Source organism: Martes martes, assembly GCF_963455335.1.
Source record: "Martes martes genome assembly, chromosome: 1".
NCBI lineage: Eukaryota > Metazoa > Chordata > Mammalia > Carnivora > Mustelidae > Martes > Martes martes.
The window spans coordinates 160,430,461-160,451,997 of record NC_137888.1 but is presented as its reverse complement, the minus strand read 5'-3'; the positions used below and the strand labels follow the sequence as shown (position 1 = coordinate 160,451,997).

The 21,537-nt window shown below is 58.4% G+C and overlaps 1 protein-coding gene across 2 annotated transcripts in view; it reads right to left on the bottom strand.

The window, feature by feature from the left end:
• Nucleotides 1-724: 724 nt before the first annotated feature.
• EEFSEC (eukaryotic elongation factor, selenocysteine-tRNA specific) overlaps nucleotides 725-21,537 on the bottom strand; it is a 251,213-nt gene continuing 230,400 nt past the window's right edge. Inside the window, exon 7 of one of the 2 annotated variants that reach the window (XM_080811411.1) lies at nucleotides 725-1,252. In XM_080811411.1, coding sequence (XP_080667537.1) covers nucleotides 1,062-1,252 — 191 coding nt within the window. In that variant the 3' untranslated portion in view covers nucleotides 725-1,061. The remainder of the gene's footprint in view (nucleotides 1,253-21,537) is intronic. The other variant, XM_080811412.1, reaches the window with a different exon arrangement.

Below are 21,537 nucleotides of genomic sequence, written 5' to 3'. Positions count from 1 at the left end.
GCACTGTGACAGAGGTCCTAGAAAAATGGCCAGTTCAGAGCAGAGCTGGGCCCTGGGGCTGCCTGCCCTACTACGAGGAGTTCATAGGCCCCTCTCCTCCCAGCAGTGAGGCCTTGTGTGCTGGTCCTGCTGCCAGGGCTGTGGGTAATGGAGCAGGCAGCAGGGCACCCAGTACCCGAACGACCCCACGAAGCAGCTGCTTTTGTAGCCATTTTATACGTGGGGGTGCCGAGGCACAGAGGTCAGGGGACTGGGCCAAGATCACACAAGCAGAGGGGCCAGAATGAACCAGGCAATGGCTTTGAGCGCCCCCATCTACCCCCCCCAACTGTGGATCTGCCCCCAGAATTAGTTCCTGTTTGGTGTTCCCTCTACGCCTGCTGGACGGGGGAGCAATCCCTCCAGCCAGCCTCTGACCTGATGCCCCGGCCTGATACCTCGTGGCTCCCCAGCACTCCATGGGGGCTCTTCCCGGCAGAGCCCTCTCTGGACTTGGCGGTCCAGAGAACCCCCGTGTACCTTAAGGTCCAGGAGACCCCCCGGGGCCACCCTGTCTGGCCGGCCTAGGGGCCTGACACCCTGTGGACTCCTCAGCCCACTCCCACCGGGCTCTGAGTTCTGGTTCCTCCAGCTCTTCTCTGGGTGGGAACCTGCTTAACTCCCTTGACATTCCCCCTCAGGAACGGGCATGGGTGGCCCTTCCAGGTGAAATCAGAGACCAGCAGAGCAGGCAGACACCCTGGGGCATTTATTTGTAGCCGGCAAGTGCCAGGCCATCTAGGGCAGGGTGTGGATTAGCCCTCCCACGGCTGCCTGCGGGGTGACCTGGGAAACGCTGGCCCCCAGCAGCTCGGAGGGCGCCAGGACAGACCCTCTGAGCCTTGGCCCTGAAGCCGCTGCTGCCTCACTCCCCAGGCTTCTCACTGGGGTGTAGCGCCAGGCCCAGGGCCCACCTCTGCAGGGTCATGGGGAGGGATACACGAAAGGAGGGTGAGGCACATCTGGTCTGACGCTTGGCACTGCTGCCCAGCCCGGGGGCCTGGGCAAGGTCATGGGAACACTCAGGGAGACTGGACCATGCGCTTGTGGGTGTCGAAGACGTAGCGCTTGAAAGATAGGCTGACGGCCACGTGCTGCGCAGGCTCGGGCCGCTCGGCCCCCTCCTCCAGCTTGGCTGCTTCTCCTCGGCCGGCTCGGCCCCGCTTCTTGAGGGTGGGCGTCAGCATCTTCTTGGACTCGGGGCTGAGGCCACCTGCAAGGCACGGAAAGAGAGCCCGTTACTCTGCCACTCCCAGCCTGCCTGCTCTCTGCCCTAGATGGGCACCCGCTCATGCTGGCCTATCTTCAAATCTCCTTCCCCCAAATCAGTGACACCCTCACTCTCTCCTAGGCCAAGCCAGGACCCCGGTGCCACTCTGGGCTCACTCCCTTCTGCCTCCTTGCCCAGTCAATGGACCCCCAAGTCCTAGGGTTCACTCCGCCACCTAAATCCCACATTCCAGCCCCATGCTGGTCCACGTCAGGGGCCTGTCCAGCTTGGAGCTCAGCAGGGCTCCCCACCTCCGTCTCCCAGTCCCCTGCCCACCCACCCACTCTGCACTCAGGCTCGATGCGGATCAGCCTCACACTTACTGGCCATGTCCTTCTCCTGCTCTAAATGGTCCTACTGTTTCCCAGGACACTCATGCTAAAACACATACACTGAAACTTGACTTTTGAGTTTCCCTGGGCTAGGTGTTCTTCAACTGTCCCTGGAGATCCACTCTCTGCTCCTCTGTGTGCCTGGGAGGCGAACCTCTGCAGACAGCATATGGGCTCCTGTGCCCTCTGGCTGCTGGTTAGGTTCAGCCAGTGGGAGCCCCAACAGATTAGAGGGTGGGAGGAGAGAGCAGCTGGGGTGTTGATTCCTGTTCCCTAAAGCCGGCTCTCCTGTTGGGGAGCTTTCTCCCTGGGCTTTCGCATATGCTGTCCCTCCACGCAGGGGTGGGAGCAGCCCCCACTGGTTTCCATCACATTTTACAGGCTCCTTTAAACCAGTGCCCTCTCGTCACTCCCTCCACTATGTACAGTCTACAGACTTTATGTTCATTCTCTTCAGCCAAATGATGGAGTGGAAATCAGATCCCTGCTAACACCCCAAAGCCAGCCCCAGCTCTTCTAGCTGCTTCACCCATTGCTTTTGTGCATTCCCTGCCGCCCCAAGGAACACGTGACCATTCCTGGGCTCCCTGCAGTCCTGCTTACGAGCCTCTGCACAGGCTCCTCCCTCTGCCTGGAACGTGGTTCCCCACCCTGGCGATGGAAGAAGGCTTGCTCATCTCCGAGCGCCTGGCTATACTCCTTGAACACTAGGCTTTCTCTGGGGCTTGTCTTTTTGAGGAAACTGCTCAGTAACAGCATGGCCCAGCGTCTTTGTGGGCTGCTGGCCAGGGTGAGAGTCGGCTGCTTTGAGCGCAGGCGGGGAGGCTCTGGCTCCCCCAAGGCTGTGGCCAAGGCCTCAGACCAGCTTTGTAAAAGCAGAGCACTCTGGAGCAGACTGCTCACAACCCTGCTGAGGGAAGCCGGTGGGAGCAAGTTGGCAGGGCTGTGGCGGGGGGTGAGCAGAGGGGGCGCCGTGAGACGGGCATGGGGCAAGGAGGCCCAGGGGGCGGCGGCTCTGGGAGTGCCTACTGGGAGAGCAGGGTACACAGCCTTCATTCCTGGCAAGGGGCAAGTGAGGTGGAGCCCAGCCCACACTGTGCTTGCCAAGAGGGCTCCTGGCAGGCCTATGTCCCCCCACTTCTTTCTAATATGCACAGAGGGGCTGTTTTGGCCAGTGGACCCAGAGGCTGGGTCCAAAGCTGGTGGGAAGCAGGGGCTGGGCACCAGGCAGAGGGCTCCCTTTGCTGCGTGCCCTGCTGCACCCGATCTGTGTCTGTCGGCGCCTGAAGGGCCTCGTCCTTCAGCCCAGTGTTGGCCGGGTGTTTGTGGTCTCCCCAGGAAGCCAGAAGTGGTGCTCTGGTGTCAGGCTTCAGTGCCTTTGCTTATCCTGTCCCCACCAGGTGGGGAGCTCTGGGTGGCTAGGGTGTGTGGATTATTCTGTTTAGGCCAAGCACTCATGCATGTTTGCTGAAGCAACCCCTTCTTCGTACAGAGGCAAAAACGGAGCCCCCAGAAGGGCACGGACTGCCTCCAGGCCCCACAGTGAGGAAGAGCGAGGGTTTGAACTCTGGGCTTGCAGCTGCTGGCCAATGCGGGTCACTGCTCCCCAGCCCATCACTCAGTGGGGGTCCACCTTTGGCAGGGGAATACCCACTGTGAGGGCACCATGAATGTTTAGAAAGGTGACCAGGAGGCTGCTTTGAGGGACACTGGAGAGTCAGCCAGGGGTAGCTCTACCTCCTTGAAGGGGACTTGGTCTCCCTTCTACAGGCAGAGATGAGACTGCTGGTCTCTCAAAGCCTGCACCCCCAGGAAGGCCGGGACTCGTGGCCGATGTGGATGGAGCTCTGGGATGCTGGGGGCCTGCGGGACTTGGACCAAGGGGAGCCGTCCTCTGGCTGGGCAGCACGGTGTCCGATCGCAGGCTCCACACCCAGCCAGATAGCGCACCTCTGGAACGGGGCGTGGGAATGGCCCCGGGCCAGGCCCCCAAGCTAGCGCCAGGCCTGCAGGTATCTGCCTCCCCAGATCGGAGCCCCAGCCTTCCTTCTGCAAACAGAGAAGGTGGCTGGCACCAGACCCTGACAAATGGCACGGGCAGCCTGTCTCCCTCTGGTGCCAGGAGGTCTGATGGCTGAAGAGGCGCGGGGCTCCCCGGCGTCTGCGTGGGGCTGGGAAGACAGGCGTGGCCCAATCGGCGGTCCATCTCGCCCGCACTGGCTCTCGTTACACACCGGGCATACCTCACATGGCCCAAAGCAGGCAGACCCAGAAAATCTCTCTGGCACTGGCGAAGATGTGGCCATTGAACTGCTCTTCTGAGATGGTCAGGCTCACTTGCCTCTGCTCCATTTTGGGGTGGCCTGGACACAACTGTGGATTTGGAGCAAATGTCCCCAGGAGCCGCTCTGCTTTCGGCTGGCTTTTCTCCCCCTTAGCCAGACAGCCAAGGGAGGGAAGCGAAGGGCAGCTCAGGATATGGGGGGGTCAGAGCTGCTGCCCTCACTGAGCTTCCCCCAACCTGGGCCTGCGTCTTTCCCAGGGAAACATTCACACAGTGCTCCAGGATGGGAGACAAGGGTGGTGAGCACATAGACCAGGGCCTGGCCCCTGCGGAGTTTACAAGTCTCAGAAGGGGCAGAGAGGAAACAAGCCAGCAAGATAGACAGCCACCAAGGCCGTCAAGGAAGCAAAAGTGCCTTGTCACTGGGAGGGGAGGGTGGCCAGGTCGTATGGGCCCAGGGCTGACTTTCCTGAGGAAGAGCTCTGAATGGGGGGTTGGGGGGGAGGGTTGGAGGGATGGGGGACTGGGGTGGGTGCAGGTGACAGGGACTGGCTGCATGGAGATCCTGGGCAAGGGTCTGTCGGGAAGAGGGAGTCTGAGTCCCCAGTCCTGGCAGAGTAATGAGCATGATGCCTGAGGACGGATGAGGACGTGTGGCTGCAGGCCGGTGGGGCTGCGGGGGGACCCCAGCTTACCATGTCCATGTAATGCACCCTGTGTGCCAGACACTTCGGGCACCCAAATCAGGGAGGGTCCTAGAGACCTTGTTGGGGGGCTCAGAGTGGGGAGGGAGGCAGCCAAATGCCAACTGTCTACCTGCCTGGCATCCCTCAGGGCTCCTGCAACTTCCTGTAGGCTCAGGGACACAGGGGCAAGCAGGACCATCCTGCTCTCACAGAGCTACCGTCCTCTTTTAGGGACCTCCCTTTGAAGCACCCCCTGGTAGGCCACTTAGGTCTGGGAGCTATGTGTCGCCCCTCCTGGGATGGCCCCCAACGTGGGGAGCACGTTTGGAGCTCCTGGCTTCTGACTCCTGCACTGCTTTGCTCCCACGTGACCTGGCCCGTATGTGTCTCCGAACCGTTCATTCCCTTCACCCCAACACACCAGCTGCATTCCCACCGCGGGGCCTTGGCGTTCACGGGTTCCTCTGCTGGAAGATCGGCCCCGGCAGTTCCACTGGCTCCCAGGCCCACCTCATTCTAATTGCCGTGCAAATGTCACCTCCCGGCGTGGCCTTCCCGACCACCCTCACTCCAGCTGCCCTGACCCCTTCTACCCGGCTCTGTTTTTCTAATAGCTAAGATCACCTTCCAACATACTGCTCTGAGTTCCTCATTCTGATGTCGGTCGTCTGCCCCGCCCAAACATGAGTTCTACCACCGCAGGGATTTTGTCTCTCTGTGCACAGCTGGAAGCCCAGCATCGAGAAGGATCCTTGGCTCAGAGGAGGGCCTCAGAGAATACCACCGAGGAACAAGCAGTGGCTACGAAGCTCTCACAGTGGTCTCCGCGTGGACCCAGCAACCCATTCCAGGCATTCAGTCCTAACGAGGACCTGAGATTTGTACACATAGATGTCCCCACGCACGCAGGCACTTAGCCCTCACAGCACAGTGTGGAAGACACTGAGGTCCAGGCCAGTAACCGGCCCCCAGTCACACAGGTCTGGAGAGGCAGAGCTGGGCTCGGTGAGGCGACCTGGTGCTGAGGTCTGGGTGCACCGTGGAGGCCTGTGAAGTTCCAGGGGCTCTGAGACCCGCAGCAGGGCAGTCAGGATAGGACTGGCGTGTGTTTGCTGGGGCAAAATAGTCTAGGAGATGAACTGACCCCTGAGAAGAGTTTAAAGTCACAAAGACAAACGTACGAGTTAATTGGGGAAAAAACCCCATAGGAATACAAACTGTTGGAAGATTTCTGCTCTAACTCTCCTGCACCCAGGCCCAAGCCCAGAGGAAGCACAGTGCCGCCCCGTGCAGTCTGGCTGCCGGATGCATGGGCACATGGGGAGGCTGCAGGGAGGGTCACACGGCTCCAGGAGGGTGGACAGGGGAAGGAGGGGAGGGGGCGTCCCCCTCAGCCAGGTCTGCCTGCATGTCCTGGTTAAGGCTCTCAGAGCTGCTGCTGTGGGCCAGGAAGCTCACTGCCATCTCTAGGCCAGTGGGGTCATCTCTGCAGCAGTCTGGCCCTGCCTGCTGAAGGGCGGTCTAAGCACAACCTGGGGCCATGCTCATGGCTCCTCGACGGCCGCCAGAAGCCCTTGGTTCACCGGGGGGAGGAGAGGGCACCAGCTTAGAGCATTGCCTTCCACAACCTACTGAGGGTCCACCCCCCGCTCCCCGCCCTTGCTGCCCTGTCCTGGCATAGGAGGCCTCTGGGGCACTCCCCGGGGGGCCTTCTCGTCCTGCCCCCGGCCATGGAGGAGTTGCTCGAAGGCTCATGCGGAGCTCTGGACTGGGTTCCACCAAAAGGATAAAGTCTGTCTTCTTACTCGACATCCAAGACCCTGGGTCATCCAGTGTGGGTGCCTCCTTCTGCCCCTCACGCTCTTCTGACTCCCACTCCCACTCCCATTCTGCCAGGAGAAATCAAGCAGGGCCTCCAACTACCTCCTTTTGTGTGAAACGCTCTTCCCTGCCCTTCCTGACTGCCTAATGCCTGCTCGGCCACTATCTCCGTGGGAAGGCTTTCCTCACCTGCTTGGGCTGAGCAGGATCCCTCTTGGAACCCTACCTGGCATGTTTTTTGCATCCCTCTCCCTGGTGGCCTGTAAGGGGGATTGGGAGGAGATAGCCCCTGCAGTGCTGGCCCAGGGCCTGGCAGACAGGCTCAGGGAGGGTTGGATGGATGTAGGCAAAGGGAAAGCGTTGACCAGGGGTGCAGGGCAGCAGAAGTAAAAACACTCCCGCAGAGCCCGTGCCTCCGGGACTAGGAAATACCTGTCTGTGAGCTGGTGGCCCAAGGAGACGCCCAGGCTCAGATGATGGGCCCCCTGTCCCCTGAGACCTGGAGCCTGGCTCCGTACCTGGCGGGGTGCGCACGGAGTGAAACGAGCTATGTGTGTGACGTTCACACCGTGGCCCTTACTTCAGAGGGCCTTAGCACACGTCTCTGGCTCCTTCTCCCCAAACTTCAGGATTCGTGGAGCTGGGCTGCTCTGCTCCATTCCCCAACAAGCCCAGGGCCAGGATGCAGTGGGGGTGGGCCTGCATGACCCCCGGGGTGACGCTGCTGGTCGCGGCTTTCCTTGGGGACACTCTCCCAGGGCCGGGCTGGCCTTTCTCACCGAGCGCCAGCTCCACACAAAGGCACAGTGGGCTGGAGGCTGCTGGGTCTTGGCTTGGGCCAGGGGTAATCAGGGAAGAATGCGGGAAGCACAACTGTTTCCCAAGGCCTGGCCGCGGGTGCCGCCCCGACATGGCCATCAAAGGCCGGCAAATTGCCTCCAATTGCTGGCGTCGCTTTCATGTCGGGGGCCAGACTGGAAGAGGGGCCTCCACGCTGGTGGGCGGCTTGCACCCCCCAGTGGGAACGGAGCCCTTGCAAGCAGCTTGGGGTCATGGGCCCCCTTGGTGGCCCCATGGGGCTGTAGCCAAGTCCAGCCACTCCGGCTTCCCCTCCTGGAACAAGCAGCTTTGGAAAGAGCCGAGATGACAGGGTGGAAAGAGAGCTGGGGCAAGGGGCGGGGGGCCCTTTCTGGGGTCAGTATCCTGGTGATCACGGATGGCCTGGGGAGCTCAGAAGGACATACCTGGCAGCTGGGCTGGGCTGACATTGGGGGTGGCTGGGATGGATGGCCTGTGGAGGGCCTTGAATCCAGCCAGTCCCGGAGTCTAGACTGGGTGCTCTGCCTGTGAGTAGGAGGGATGGGCTGCCCGAAGGAGGGAACCCGTCAGCGAGGCTGAGCTTCCTCAAACGGCACGGCTGTTCCATCACCCAGTGGGCTGCAGTGTCAAACTTCACCCGAAGGAACAGGGGTCTCTGCCTGCCTGCCCTGTTCACAAAGTTGCCCCGGAGAGGTCACAGGTGGTCAGGGGAGGTATGGGCGGCACGGCGCTTCAGAGGTCTCATTGGGCAAGATGGACGGCTGAGGGGGAGGCTGGGCAGTAGGGCCCTGTTGAGTCTGCCTCACACAGGGCTGTTGTGGCCGCACTTGCCCACAGCCCCACAGCAGTTGGTGGTGGTGCTGAGATTTGAACCCAGATCCCTCCATAAGCCAGTGGCCTAGAGTGGCACGGGCCCTGTACCAGCTTGGCTCCGACCATGCCAGGCGAGAGGAGAGGCCCAAGGAGGACAGGGTTCTTGGTTTTTGGCACAAGGCCCAGAGGCGAGCTGGCACTCAGAGGGCCTACAGAGGTGAGAATGGCCGGGAGGGCAGCCCTTGGGGACACCAGTCAGCGGGCTCCCTTTGCCCAGGCCCCTGATCTCATCTATGAGAGGAGCTAGTGACACCTTTGTGCCTAGTGGCTAACGGAACCTTCCCACCTCTCCTCTCAGCCCTGGTTTTCCCGCATTTATCCAGGGGAGCGAAAGCCTTGAACGCGCTGGTTGGGGCTGGGAAAGCTGCCTGGTTTTCTCTCCTTTCTTTTCCTGCTATGGATCCCGTATGTAAACAAAGATGCAATTTGCTTTAAAAAGATAAGGTGATTAAGTTTTTATCAGGCATGTACTCCGCTGTCCCAGCAACAAAGGGAATTAGGGGAAGACGGGCGACAGAACAGGCCCTTTATTGGAATCGCGCTCTTTCCAAGGCTCTCGAGCGCACACTCGACGGGCTCCTCGCGGCCCCTTTGATTGGGTGGAGGCGAGGCAACGGGCGCCCGCACCCCCATTTTGATGTCTTAATGTTGCCTAATTCCTCCTTTAATTTATATTAAGCTTCTTAGCAGCAATGATGAATTCTTCAAAAACAAAAAAGGACCCTTTGCACAAATCTTTCCCACACCATGTAAATTGAAATTATAATGCAGTCAAGCCTTTGGAGATTGGGGTGCATGGGGAGGGAAACACAGCGCATTATGGGGATGGAAGGATTTTGTTTTAAGGCAAAAACAAAACCAGTCTGAGAAAGGAAATGACTTGGTCTCGAGGATCAGAGACTCCATGATTAGACGGGCAGTCCAGGTGGAGGAAAGTCTGCTGTCACATGGGGAGAGTGAGGGGGCGGCTGGGGCCATGCTAAACCACTCAACACCATGTGATGTTGGCTCCCACTTGTTCCTCCCAGGGGTGGCCCAGCACCGGCATGATTCCTGCTCACTTGGGGTATGGTCTCATCCCCCTGAAGTGACTGTGGGTGTGGTCACCGAGGCTTCTTGTGCCTGCCACCCGGGATGGACTCTATATCCCACCTAGGGCATTCCTTGTGTGCAGCCCAGAAGCTCAGGCAGGGCTCAAACCCTTGCTTGAGTCTGCACAGCGCTGGCTGGCATGGCATTCCATGAGAGCCCCTTCCCTCAGGGATCCCCAGGCCCTGCAGGAGCAGGATGCTGCCACTGGGGTCTCGGGTGCTGGCCTCCTGGCATGAGTTGCCATGCTGCTCTCCTGCCAGTGCCACCTCCTGATCTGCTCTTGGGTCTCCTGCTGAAGAGATCCTTCTGGAACAAAACCTGATCATCGGGGTGCCTGGGTGGCTCAGTGGGTTAAGCCTCTGCCTTCAGCTCAGGTCATGATCTCAGGGTCCTCGGATCGAGCCCCGCATCTCCCCGCATCTCTCTGCTCAGCAGGGAGCCTGCTTCCCCCTGCCACCCCGCCTGCCTCTCTGCCTACTTGTGATCTCTGTCAAATAAATAAATAAAAATCTTTAATAATAAAAAAAGAAAACCTGATCATCCCTCCCAGCTCAAAATCTTCAGCCATTCCTCAGGCAAGGGTCCAAATTCCTCTAGCCCAGCTCCTCCCAAACTACCTCCTGCAGACACAGTGTGTCCTCACCTCCATCACTGACCCCTACACAGGACTCCCCATTTACCCTGCCCTGGCTCTTCCTGGTGCTCTCTCATCTTGGGGTGAGCTGCAACACTTGTCTACCTGGCAAACCTCACTCCTTTGGTTTCTCGGCCAAAGGCTTAGCATCTTGGCTCGGCCTCCTGTGATGCGTTCCAGATCTCTCTCCTCCAAGAAGACCACAGCCTTCCACACGGTTTCAAGTCCAGACCCTGTGTCCTCAGAAGACGGGTGCAGCCTACAGCAGTGGCTGACAGTTCCAGGAAGGGGTGCTACTGGGGACCCGAGCCCGCCTGTACTCTGCCTCATCTATCAGTGGGCTGGGCCCTGACAGCTGGCTCTCTCCCAAGGGTGACCCCCCCTCCTGCCCACCGAGGGTCAGAGTTCACCCCCCTGTCCGTCTGGCTCCTAATCACCCACCCACTGCTGGGCAGCCAAGTCAGGCCCTGTCAATCTGCAGCAGGCTTGGGGAGCAGGAGGTTGGCCAACTGCCAGCCGGGCTGCTCGAGGAGGCAGGAATGCACTGGCCCTTTCCTTCCGAATGTGTCACATCTGCCTAGATCTAGAGGCCTGCGCCTCAGCACCCAGGGGACCTGGACCCTAGTCCCAAGCCCTACGCTCATGCTCCCCATCAGCACAGAGGGTATAACCACGCAGGTGGGGACCTGACTGTTCAAAGGGAATGTGCCAAATGCTCCATGAGTGGGGGTGTGCCAGACATGGGGGGCAGGGGCAGAGTGTGGCGCTGGTGACCGCAGCCTGGGGATGGAGCTGAGCTGCCTCTGAATGGCAGTTTCCGGAAGAAGATCCTGGACAGTAGTGTCCACAGGGACTCCTTCTGGCTGGCCCTCTAGGCTGTCTGACAAAGCTTCTAGGTGGGGAAGCAGGAGTGAGGCAGGCTTCACGGGTCAGTGGCTGGGTAGGGGACGGGCTAGGTCATCTGCCTCCACCTCTGTCACCACTGTCACAGGACACTAGTGTCCTCCTCAACACACCACCCAGCCAGGTGAGTTCAGATGGCATCTCACTCAAGCTTCCAGACATCCTATAAGTCACTTTCTAGGCAGGGGAGTTGACTGCCCAAGGTCACACAGCTGGCAAATGGGGAGTAGGACTTTGCATTCAAGCCTGTGGCTTTACAAAGCTGTCCACCTGCTGCTGGCCTGAGAGTCTAGCCACGGGCCTGGCCACCCCAGGGCCCTGCTGCTTCTCACTGGCAACAAAGGAACAGTGACGGCCATGCCGTGAGTGGGGGTGGGGCACAGGGGGCTGAGGCTACTGCCACTGAGTGTGGGGAGGAGATGGCAAAAGGCAAGGGCACTGGCATGACTGGGAACCACTCTGACTTGGGCAGCAGGCACCTCCCAGCCTGGGGCAATGTGGGCGGGGCCAGTGGGGACCTTTTCTCCAGAGACTTCCAGGGATGACGCCTTCCATGCCTGTCTGTTCTGGGTTCCATCAGCGGGGACTGCTGGAACTTGGCCCACTGCCTTGACAGATTCTGAGGGTGGCCTAAATGGCAGAGAGGGGATCTGAAGTAGAAAGACCATCTTGTGTGAGGCAGGCCTGGCCCGACTGGCCCCCAAAACGGGCACCAGCCAGTTCTCAATAACCATGAAGGGAACAGCAGAGGTAAGCCCAGCTAGCTCACTCTGCCTTTATCACGTGCCAGGCCCCACTCCGAGTGCTTCTGTACATGCTGCTCCTCCACTTCTCAACTGCTCCCTGGGTGCTGACTCCATTTATACAGACAGAAACAGAGGCACAGAGAGAGTCAGTAGGAGCCCAACATCACACAGCAAAGATGTGGTAGGCTGAGCTCAAGCTTTCAGTCCAGCTTCAGGCCCTTGTTGCACCATGTGCTGGTGCCCCTGGGACCACCCTCAGGTCCTGGGCCTGCCCCCACATGACCTCTGTCATGGGGGTCCATGAGCTCACTTCCCTGACTGTGATTCTCTCTGAGGACAGAGATTAGATCCCAGAGCCTGGCACGGTGTCTGGCAAGGGAAGGATCAGAAAAGTACTTTTCCATGCCTTAACCTGTGCAAAGAGGGCACAGTATCTACTCCACAAGAAACTGAGGCCCAGGGATCCAGAATGATTCACCCAAGGTCACAGAGCTAGTGGCAAACAAGGGATCACACATTGTCATTACTAGTTGGATCCTGAGCTCTTTTCCAAAGGCAGCAGGAGGAGACGGGTCCCCCTTCTTCCAGACGGCACCCCAGAATGTCACCTTCCTGCTGGTACAGACGGGGAGCCTGACTTTGCCAGTGATGTGCACACGCATATGCACGCACCCACGCACACACAAGCATGCACACATGTGTGAACACACACACAAGCCTCTGGACAGAGAGACCCCCTGGAGGGCGGGATCTGTTCCTCTGGTGGGTTCTGTTTAGCTCCCGGAACACAATGGCCACCGAGTCAGTCTAGGTAATTGTCAGAGGACCGTGACCAGGGCCAAGAGCTTTCCCAGAGACAGGCTTCAGTGAGAGTGGGGCAGGCAGGGGAGATGGCCCAGGTCTGGACACCGGGCCATGGGACATGGTGGCCTTACTGCCCTGCTCTGAGTGTCAGTGTCCTCCTCAGTCAGGATGAGGAATGACCCAAGTAAGGCCGACAGCGGGAGCTGCCTCCAGGAGACCAACAGCTGCTCCTGGACTCTGTCCAACCTATCCCTCCACGGAAACCTGGATTTGCCCCTCATGTAGGTGCCCTTCTCCATGGATGGCTCCTTGAGGCCGGTCGTGGGGGAGGGGCACGGTTCCCAGGGACCCGCATGGAGACGGTTGCCGCCACCAAGGGAGCTGAATTTTAATACTCCAAACACTCACTCCCTAAATGTGTACACTCTTTAACAGCAGTTAATCTTCAATTAAAATACCTAGAGCAGAAACTAAGATAACTGGTTTAAAAGGTAGAGCTTATTGACAATAAAAGTCTTCTTCGTATTGCTTTTCTTTAAAAAAAATTCCACATATTAAAAATGTCATTTTTATGACTTGGGAAAAAAAAAAAAAACCTCATCCAGAATAATGAAGGCGAACAAAGGCCTGGGGAGCAGTCATCTTCCAGGGCCCATATGCGGCATCCTGATTACTGTATCAGCCCTGTTTCCAGAGCGGAGGGAGAGGTAGGCGGGCGCCGGGACTGGCTGTCCTCTCTGGCTGACAGGCAAGGGTGGGTAGGGAGCTTCGGGGGTCCCTATCCACACTCTTGATTTGACAGCTCCGGGTTCCGAGGGTGAAGACTAGAGCCGGGGTGAGCACAGGCGTGCCCACGCTTCCACACGGGCACACGGGGCTGTGAGCACACGTATGTCCCCTCGCGGCCAGGTCCCAGACTTGGCTGGCTGACCACCCACCTGCCACACCAACACCCAGTGTGCCCTCCAAGCCTGGCTGGACCCTTACTATGTGCACATGGTAGACAGTTGGTGGCTCTCTGCTGTGTACAGCAGACACCAGAACCTGGGCTGGCTCACACCCCTTCTACCCTCATGCCCACATGACTGCGTGGGTCCTCAGTGCCCTGTGCAGGACCTGGCACAGAACAGGCGCCCACAACTGGCATTGCTGCCTTAGTCCCACCTTGTCCTGGTCCTTTTCCCCCTGCATTTTATACCATAGCCGTCTTCGGATCACTGGCCATCACTACTGGCCATCACTACTGGGGGCTCTCAGCAGGCACGACAGGGATTGGGTGCCCTCCTGCAGCTCTGTGCAACCCCACGCACCTGCTGATGGGCTGGTGTGGACCCTCGTCTGCTGCTGTGTGTTCTCCTTCTTCCCAAACAGCGTCTCTGGCTCTGCCCTGGGCAGGATTTAATCACTTGGAGGCCACGGGGCTCAGATCCTTCATTAGAGCCTGGGGGGAGGTTATGTTCCATCCGGGAGGCTGCCCCTCTCCTGAGTCTGGCTTTGGCTTGGGGTACCTCCAACCAGGTGTTCCTCCACCCTCAGGAGCCTGGGGGCCCTGAGGTTGGGCACAGCACTGATGGATCTGAGCTCGTATCCGTGGTGGGTCTCTGTGCCAGTAGGAACATGTGAGGGGTTCCGCCTGGGAAGGGGAGCATGTGTATCACAGAACAGCCGTCACCATAGTCCATTTCCCAGGCGTGGCCCTGTACCACAGCCAGCCATCAGAAGGTCCCTGGGCCAGGAGCTCTGGGCTCTGCAGGGTACTTGGGAGATGGCCCCATAAACCTCAGTTTCCATGTCTGTGAAATGGGCCAAGCGACCCCCTGCTCTAGCAGGGAGCAGGGAAGATCCCCTCAGAGAGGCTGTGAGCAGATGCGGCTTAGAGCCCCAGAGAGAGCCGGGCATGGGAAGGGGCCCTGCCGATAAGGCCCTGCCTCTCCCAGCCTTGGAAATGACACCTTCGTCTGCTTTGTTTTTTTCAGAGAAAGTCTGTGGGGGACTTAAATATCAGGTGCCGGGGCTATTGGTGCTGGGGAGTGAGCTGCCACACACCACTCTGGGCACACGGGTGCGTGTCTGCCACACACGTGCACCTGTGCGGGTGTGATGGCCGGAGCCGAGGTGGCCTGAGGTCGGCTCTGAGGAAGCTCCTCTTCTCTAAAGACCTGATGGACCAAGAGAAACCCAGGGTACCAGGAGATGGAGAACTCTGGTGAGACTCACCACCCCCTTCTTGGGTCACAGCACCCCCACACCAGCCAGGGGCACTCAGCGCCCTGTAGAGAACAAGCCTGGGCCAGGTCCCCCCAGCATCTTGTGTCACCCTCCAATAAGTAGGTGGGGCACAGGTGTGGTCACTGGTGTGGTCGGGGGCGTAACAGTTGAGCAGAATGGCCTGGGCACTGAGAGAGTGAGAGGACCTCCATTACGTGGCCTGGCTCTGCACAAAGTCCACAGCCATGCTGGCCGGGGCACAGAGCTGGGCAAGGTCGCAGGGCAGCGGGCATACGGCCTAGTGTCTCAAGGGTGGAGGCACTTCTGAGGGTCCCCTGAGGAGGTCAGGCCAACCCAGAAGGGGTGGGGGCCCTTCTGCCTCTTGGGCAGATGGAGGAAGACAGTGCCGTGAGATGGGCAGAACTTGGGGCTGAAGACAACTTCATTTCTAACCTTTTGGAAGCAATGAGCACATCAGTGGCCAGTCTTCAGAGATCAAACGAAGCTCAGGAGTCTGCCCAAGGTATGCAGTCTGTTCATGCATTTATTTGATCATATTTATGGAGCGCCTACCCTGTGTCAAGCACTGTACTGGGTACTGGGCCTGGCACAGCTTACTTTCCAGTGGGGAGACACGCCACTTGACCCATTGGAAATGGCTGGCCACGGTGCTGATGGTGCTTGGCAGGAGGGCAGGGAGCTCTGTGGCTCTACAGACTGGGGCCAGCTGTCTCTCTAGAGACCAGGCACGAGAGCCATATGAATGAACATTCTGGTCAGGTTTCTGAATCTGACAGAGGTCTGTGCATGCCACTCTTGCTTCTCTGGTAGTCAAAGTTCTAACTCTTCTAAGGTCCCCAAACACAGAGACAAGGGAGGAAAAGTTCCCCGAGGCCCCTCTGCGTCTGAAATGAGTGACCCGGAAGTCTCTGTGCCACCGAGTCAATCTTGCTGCTCCTGCCCATGGCCGCCCCCTGCCTCGGGGTAAAATCAAATCAAAATTGCACGGGCTCCCATGGGCTCTGCGGACTCCTCTCCTCTGGCCCCAGCCCAGCAGCAGTGTTCCACACGCACACATGGACACGGGCCATGGGCTCCGCGGTGCTTGATCCTAGACCGTCCCTCCTCCTCTTTCTTCCCATTTCCCGCCTCCCACCTCCCACACCTCCTCCACAGAACGAGGGAGGGTGGGAGACGGAATGAAGGCAAGCTACAGGCCTCCACACACTAGCCCCGTTTGTTTGCACCCCTGAGGCTGGAACAGCCCGCTCAGCTCTTTCACTGGGCAGAGGTTCAGGCCCCTGCTCTGAACAAGCACCACGCATTTGTCTTCATCAAGACCTCGACTTGCCAAAGCAAAGTAAATCATATCCGAGATCTCTGAGGAGGCAGGAGATCCCCTGCCCCGCACTTTCAGGAGGGAACTCACCCTCATAATACATGGGTAGCTGCAACAATACAAACAAAATCTAGGCCCAGCGCCTTCTATTTTAAAATGCCTATTGTGCCTGGCTTCCCTGCCTGTAGGACTAAAATCTAGGTGTTCAGCGCCTCCCTTGTGCCCACACACTGAGCCACCCTACCCGCCTGACTCCCAGCTTTGGCTGTCTGAGCAGCAGGCCAGCAATGTGGAAAAGAGGGTGGGATCGGATCCGCATGGGTGGAAGCCTGAGCACGAGTACACTGTGTGCTTACTCTCAAGGTAGGCAGTGGGCCTGTTCCCTCATCTGTAAAATGGGCACAGTCCCTATCACCCACAGTTGATACGTGGATTAATGCAAGAGGAGGGTCGTGGCATGTAGGAGGAGCTCCAGAGGTGCCTGGCTTTCTCTCCGCACTGGTGGCCCCGCTTACCAAGGCGGCTCTGAGTCCTCAGGGGACTCTGGACTCAGGGTGCTGGCAGAGCTCGTCGAGCCCTCCCCAGACCCTGGTGGCTGTCATTATGGCGTAGGACAGCGGCTATAATGTCCCTGTGCGCTGTCCCTGCTTGTTCTGCCAGCTCACGGTCACCCCAGCTCAGATCAACTGGGCTCCAGATTCCGAGGAGAGATTTAACCCAGACAAGCACCAGGCCCAAGGCTGGGCCCGGACCATGTCAGACAGTCAGCGGGAGATGGGGCTCTTGGAGTCACTCCAACACTCCCCTCTCCTGAGGTCGGCCATAGCCTGCTCCCTGTCAGGGCGGGTCCGTGAAATCACTGTGTCGAATGAAAACCAAACACCCTCCCGATGTTCCTGTAACTGGACCATGTTTATAAGCTGGGGCCTCCTGTGAGCAGGCAGCCAACCCCTTCCGGGAGGGTGGGGTGGGTTCCCAAGAGCCCGGGGTGGGCCCTCCCCAGAGGGATGGCTTTGCCACTGACCACTGTGTGGCTCAGGATGGCCATGGGAGCTCTGTGGGCTGGCCCACCATCTGGCAAGTAGGGCTGAACAGAGTATTTGTGTCCTAGACAGCTGGGAGGGTGCCAAGTAGGAGCTGATGGTGGACGCTGTGTAAGGGTTCGATGCCCTCCATGTCCCTGTTGGGTGGGTACCAATCATCAGGGGGTACTACGCCCCCTTGCCACCCGAACCCCTGTGCTCCCTCTACAGTCCGGGTTATAAACAACCCCAGCATGGAGCTCCTCCCCAGTGGCCCACCTCTCCTGCCCCTCTTCTCATGACTCTGACTCACTCAATGGACACGGCGAATGGCCTCAGCCCCCGGCTCCCGCTGACCCCCTACCCGGAAGTCTTTCCCCAGTCCCTCTGCCCAGCCAAGTTGTCCTTTAGGTGGCTAGCTCAAGCTCACTGTCTTCCTAGTGCCACCTGCCCTGGGATGGGTCCTGCTGTGCATGCTAGATTCCCAGGCTCCTGAGGATTCTGATCCTACCATACAGAAAACAGGCGGTCTCAGATGGACTGGGGAGGTCCTGAAGATCGAGAGCCTGAGGGAAACTTCTGCCTTATATCAGAAAAGCAGATCGGATTCCCCCCTCACTTTTCTACTTTGTCTTGTAGACTAGGTTTCAAAGAGCTCCTGCTTAAAGGGCATGAGCACCTCAAGAGGGCAGGGCTGGCCTCCCTCTGCCAGACAGGTTAGCCACACCACGTGAAAATAAACGGTCAGGGAGGAGAGGTCTGGACTGTGACAAACGGCACCAGGGAGGCCCAGGCCAGGCTGGTTCCTTACTGGAAACAGGTGAGTCCGTGGTGGTTGTTCCTGCTGACCCCTCTCACCTCTGGATGAATTCTAGGCTCTTGGGCCTACCCCTACCCTGCCTCACTGCCAACCCCCAGGGTCCCAGGAAAGACTACAGTCCCTAGCTTCAGCTACACTGCTGGAACCCTCCCAGGGCACCCTGTACCACTCTGTTCCTTCATCCTCTGGATGCCTTCTGGAAAGGCCCCCAGTCTGCATTTGCCTGCTTGCCTTTGCAGAGCTTTCTCTCTGGGCTGTGAGTTCCTTGGGTGGAGGGGGGCTGTAAGGCACTCACCACCCAGCCCCAGGCCTGAGCAGGGTCTGGCACATGTATTTCCTCAACCTTTACCCGAGCCTGTTGGTTTGGTCCCTATCCTCACAGGGCTCACACCGAGTAACTACCAGGAGAACAGACCAGAACATCAGAAATTAACAGGTGCTTTGGCTTTGCTAGGTGTCTGTTCTCGTCTAAATGTGTTCTCGCATTAGGCCCTCTAGCCGCAGCAACTGTATGCAAAAGTCCTATCATTGCTCCGTTTAGAAATGAGGAAACTGAGGCCTAGAGAAATGAAGTCGTCTGCCCAAGAACACACAGCTAAGTAAGCGGAGGAGCTGGACTCCTGATGGGCTTAGGCTTGAGAATGTGTGTTCTCACCATTTGGCAACAGTGCACCTCTCACGTGCCCGGAAAGAAAGAGCAGGGTGCCTTGACTGCGAGGACTTCGAGGTACTGACTGACCCAGCCGAGGGGGCCTCTGGGTGGCGTTTTAAGCTGACCTGAAGGAAGTACACAAGGAAGCCACGGGAAGGAAAGGGGACAGCAACGGTGGGCAGAGGGCATGGTGTGTGCAAAGGCCCGGAGAAGAAGGGAAGAGGCTGAAGCTTGGGAGGAAGTGACTTAAAGCTGGTGTGGTGGCACGGGGAGAGTGAGAAGCCTGGTAGGGCCAGCCACAAGAAGTCACGGGGGTCAACATGGGCCTCTGTGGATTCTGAATGAATGAACGAATGAATGATGGGAGTGAATAAACACTTATAGTAAGTCAGGGAGAGAGCTGTGGAAACAAGAGGTCAACAACATCCTCTCCCAGATCCCTTCTCGGGGACAACAACCACTCTGGCTGTCGCCATTGAAGGTCACTTTGAACTTACCCCAACTCCAGGGAGTATAACTATCACCCCACATGTGGGTGGGTGGACTGTGGCTGAGCCCCTGAGGGCGGCGAGGCCCAGGCACGGGCAGCAGGAGCTGGGAAAGCGGTAGGCTTCCAGACCTGGCAGGCAGCCACCCGAGATGCTGACCCTCTGCCCCGTGGGTCAGACCGACGGATGTGGTGCAGAGGCTGGGAGTGCAGGGTCCCACTGAGGCTTTGAAGGGGCTCCAGAGGAGGAGCGGAAGGGGGGAATGTAGAGGAATTCTGTCCAAGACAAAGGACCAGCGCTTTGCTCATTGCCCCCGAGTGACCCCCTGTGCTAGCAATCTAGTGCTGAGCGGAACAGGGAGGGGAGAATGGGGGAGTGTCCACTCAAATGACTTCTGGGCAGTCTGAGGGGGGCCCAGGTCCTGGGGAAATAGTTGGGGGGAGGCTCTGTCCTCTTAGGCTGGGCTAATGCAGAGCCTCCTGCCTCCCAGATCTACCACATTCCCGCCTACCTCCCAGCCACCTGACCCACACACTGTACTCGAGCCCCAGGTCTCTGCCCCTGACCTTCTTTAGATCCAGATAGTTAGCTCAGTGCCTCCCCCGACCCCACAGCTGGAAAAGGCCAGCCAAGACCATTTCTTCCAGGGAGTTCTCTGTGCTGTGTGGACGAGTCCTACAAGCAGGACTACAAGAGCCCTGGACAGGGAAGGGAGGAGGTAGAGGGCGGCCTCACGCCAGCTTCATGACTCTGGAGCCTTCACGGCCATGTCTACAGAATGAGAGCCACGGTCCTCACTGTGTGGCAGTGGAAAGGTAGCACTGAGCACGGGCTTCCATCTCTGCCCCACTCAGCCGACAGAGAAGGTTTCAGTGGTGTAGGCAGGGCCCCATCTGGCCTGGACCAAGCAGAAGTGATTCAGAACTGCCCTCCATTCCCACCCTGGAGATGACACAAGGAGAAGACCAATGACTGTCTCAAATGCCAGCCTCCCATTTGGTTTTCTCAGCTGGGACAGACACGGTCACATGTCTGGCGACACAGCACCTTCCTTTCAGTCACTTAAAAAAAATTATTTATTAGACAGAGAAAAAGAGAGACAGTGAAAGAGGGAACACAAGCAGGGTGAATGGAGAGGGAAAGCCCGATTCGGGGCTTGATCCCAGGACCCTGGGATCATGACCTGAGCCAAAGGCAGATGCCTAATGACTGAGCCACCCAGGCATCCCCCTTTCAGTCACTTACTTCCTTTTCTTAAAGACTAGCTACAACAGTGAGAACTGCCAGGATATGGGGGGGAAGGTCAGAGCTGCTGCCTCTTTCCTAGGCAGAACCAGATCTGAACCACACCATCCACAGTTCCCACGGCCCTAGGGCAAGGTCCAGTGGCAGAGGGAAGGGTAAAGGGTGCCCAGAAGAGGGGCGTGGCCCCTTCAGGCCAGGCACCTGTGCCCTTGTGGAGACGGCAGTATATGACAGCCTGGGCTGGGCCTGCTACCCGCTGCTGTCAGGGGGCTGCCAACGGCTGCAGAAAGAACACCCATGGCCTGGCCTCTGCCCACAGCCCCCACAGAGCCTACCACCCTCTGAAATCATGGTGCCATGTGCCATCACACAGCTCTTCCTGTGAGTCTCAGCGGTCACCAGGTCCCACATTCAGCTGCCTACGTGGCTAGGGGAAGAGAAGTGTGCTAGGGGCTGCAGGGGATGGGCGGCGTGTCTGATGGCTCATTCATTCATGGGGACATGTGCAGAAGGGACAGAGCACCCTGCCTTCTGGCTCATCCGCACTCCTTCTCTCCCTACTGTAAATTTCACCTGCCCTGTAAAGGCCACCTGAGCCCCTCGTCACCATCAAAACTCCTGGATGACTCACCCAGGGTTTCCAAAATCTTCCACATCACTACTTTCGCACCACCTTCTTTAACTTAATACTTCTTTAAATCAACTCATTAATTCAATCACAAAACGTTATAGGCTACCATCAGTGGAAACGCAGTATCCCTTGTCCCCGCGGAACACAGATGAAAGCAGACACATGACGAGCGACACTCTTTGTCGAGTTGTTTGCACGCCGTCTTGAATCCTCTTGCACACCCCAGGGAGGACCTGCGCCGCAGGCTTAGGGGTACCGCTGCCTGAGTTGTCTCCTGGCATTCCTTCCTTGGACTGACATGCCTGTCGGGGCCATGGCCCCAGGCCTCAGCCTTCTTGTCTCCTGGCCCTCTGTCCAGCTGTGGCCTGGGGGTTGGGAGCCCTGGGTTCAAGGCCAGTCTCGGAGCTTGGCTGTGACCCTGCATGAGACTCTCCTGACTTCCAAGGTTGGCCAATGACTTTGGCAGAAAGGGACTCAAAGCTACCAAGGCAGTGCCTATGAAACTGGCAGCATGTGTGGGGGACACGGGCCATACCGTAGGGGGACTGGCGCGTGGCAGGGTGCACTGAGCCTTCTTGTGTTGAGGATGTCCCATACACTTCTATGTCTGAAGTCACATTTGGCTTTCTGGGGGTCTAGTGTGTCCCCTAGAGGTCCTTTCAAAATTGTGGGTAGGCTGCCAATATTTAAAAATGTGGGCCCATATTCTCAGGGCAGCAAGTGGCCTGGGCGAGCATGGGCTGCCCCTTCAGACAGGGTAAGGGCCGCCCTACCCAGCAACCACTGCCCAGCCAGGCCTCACCAGCTCTAGAACTGGGTCTTGGCTCAA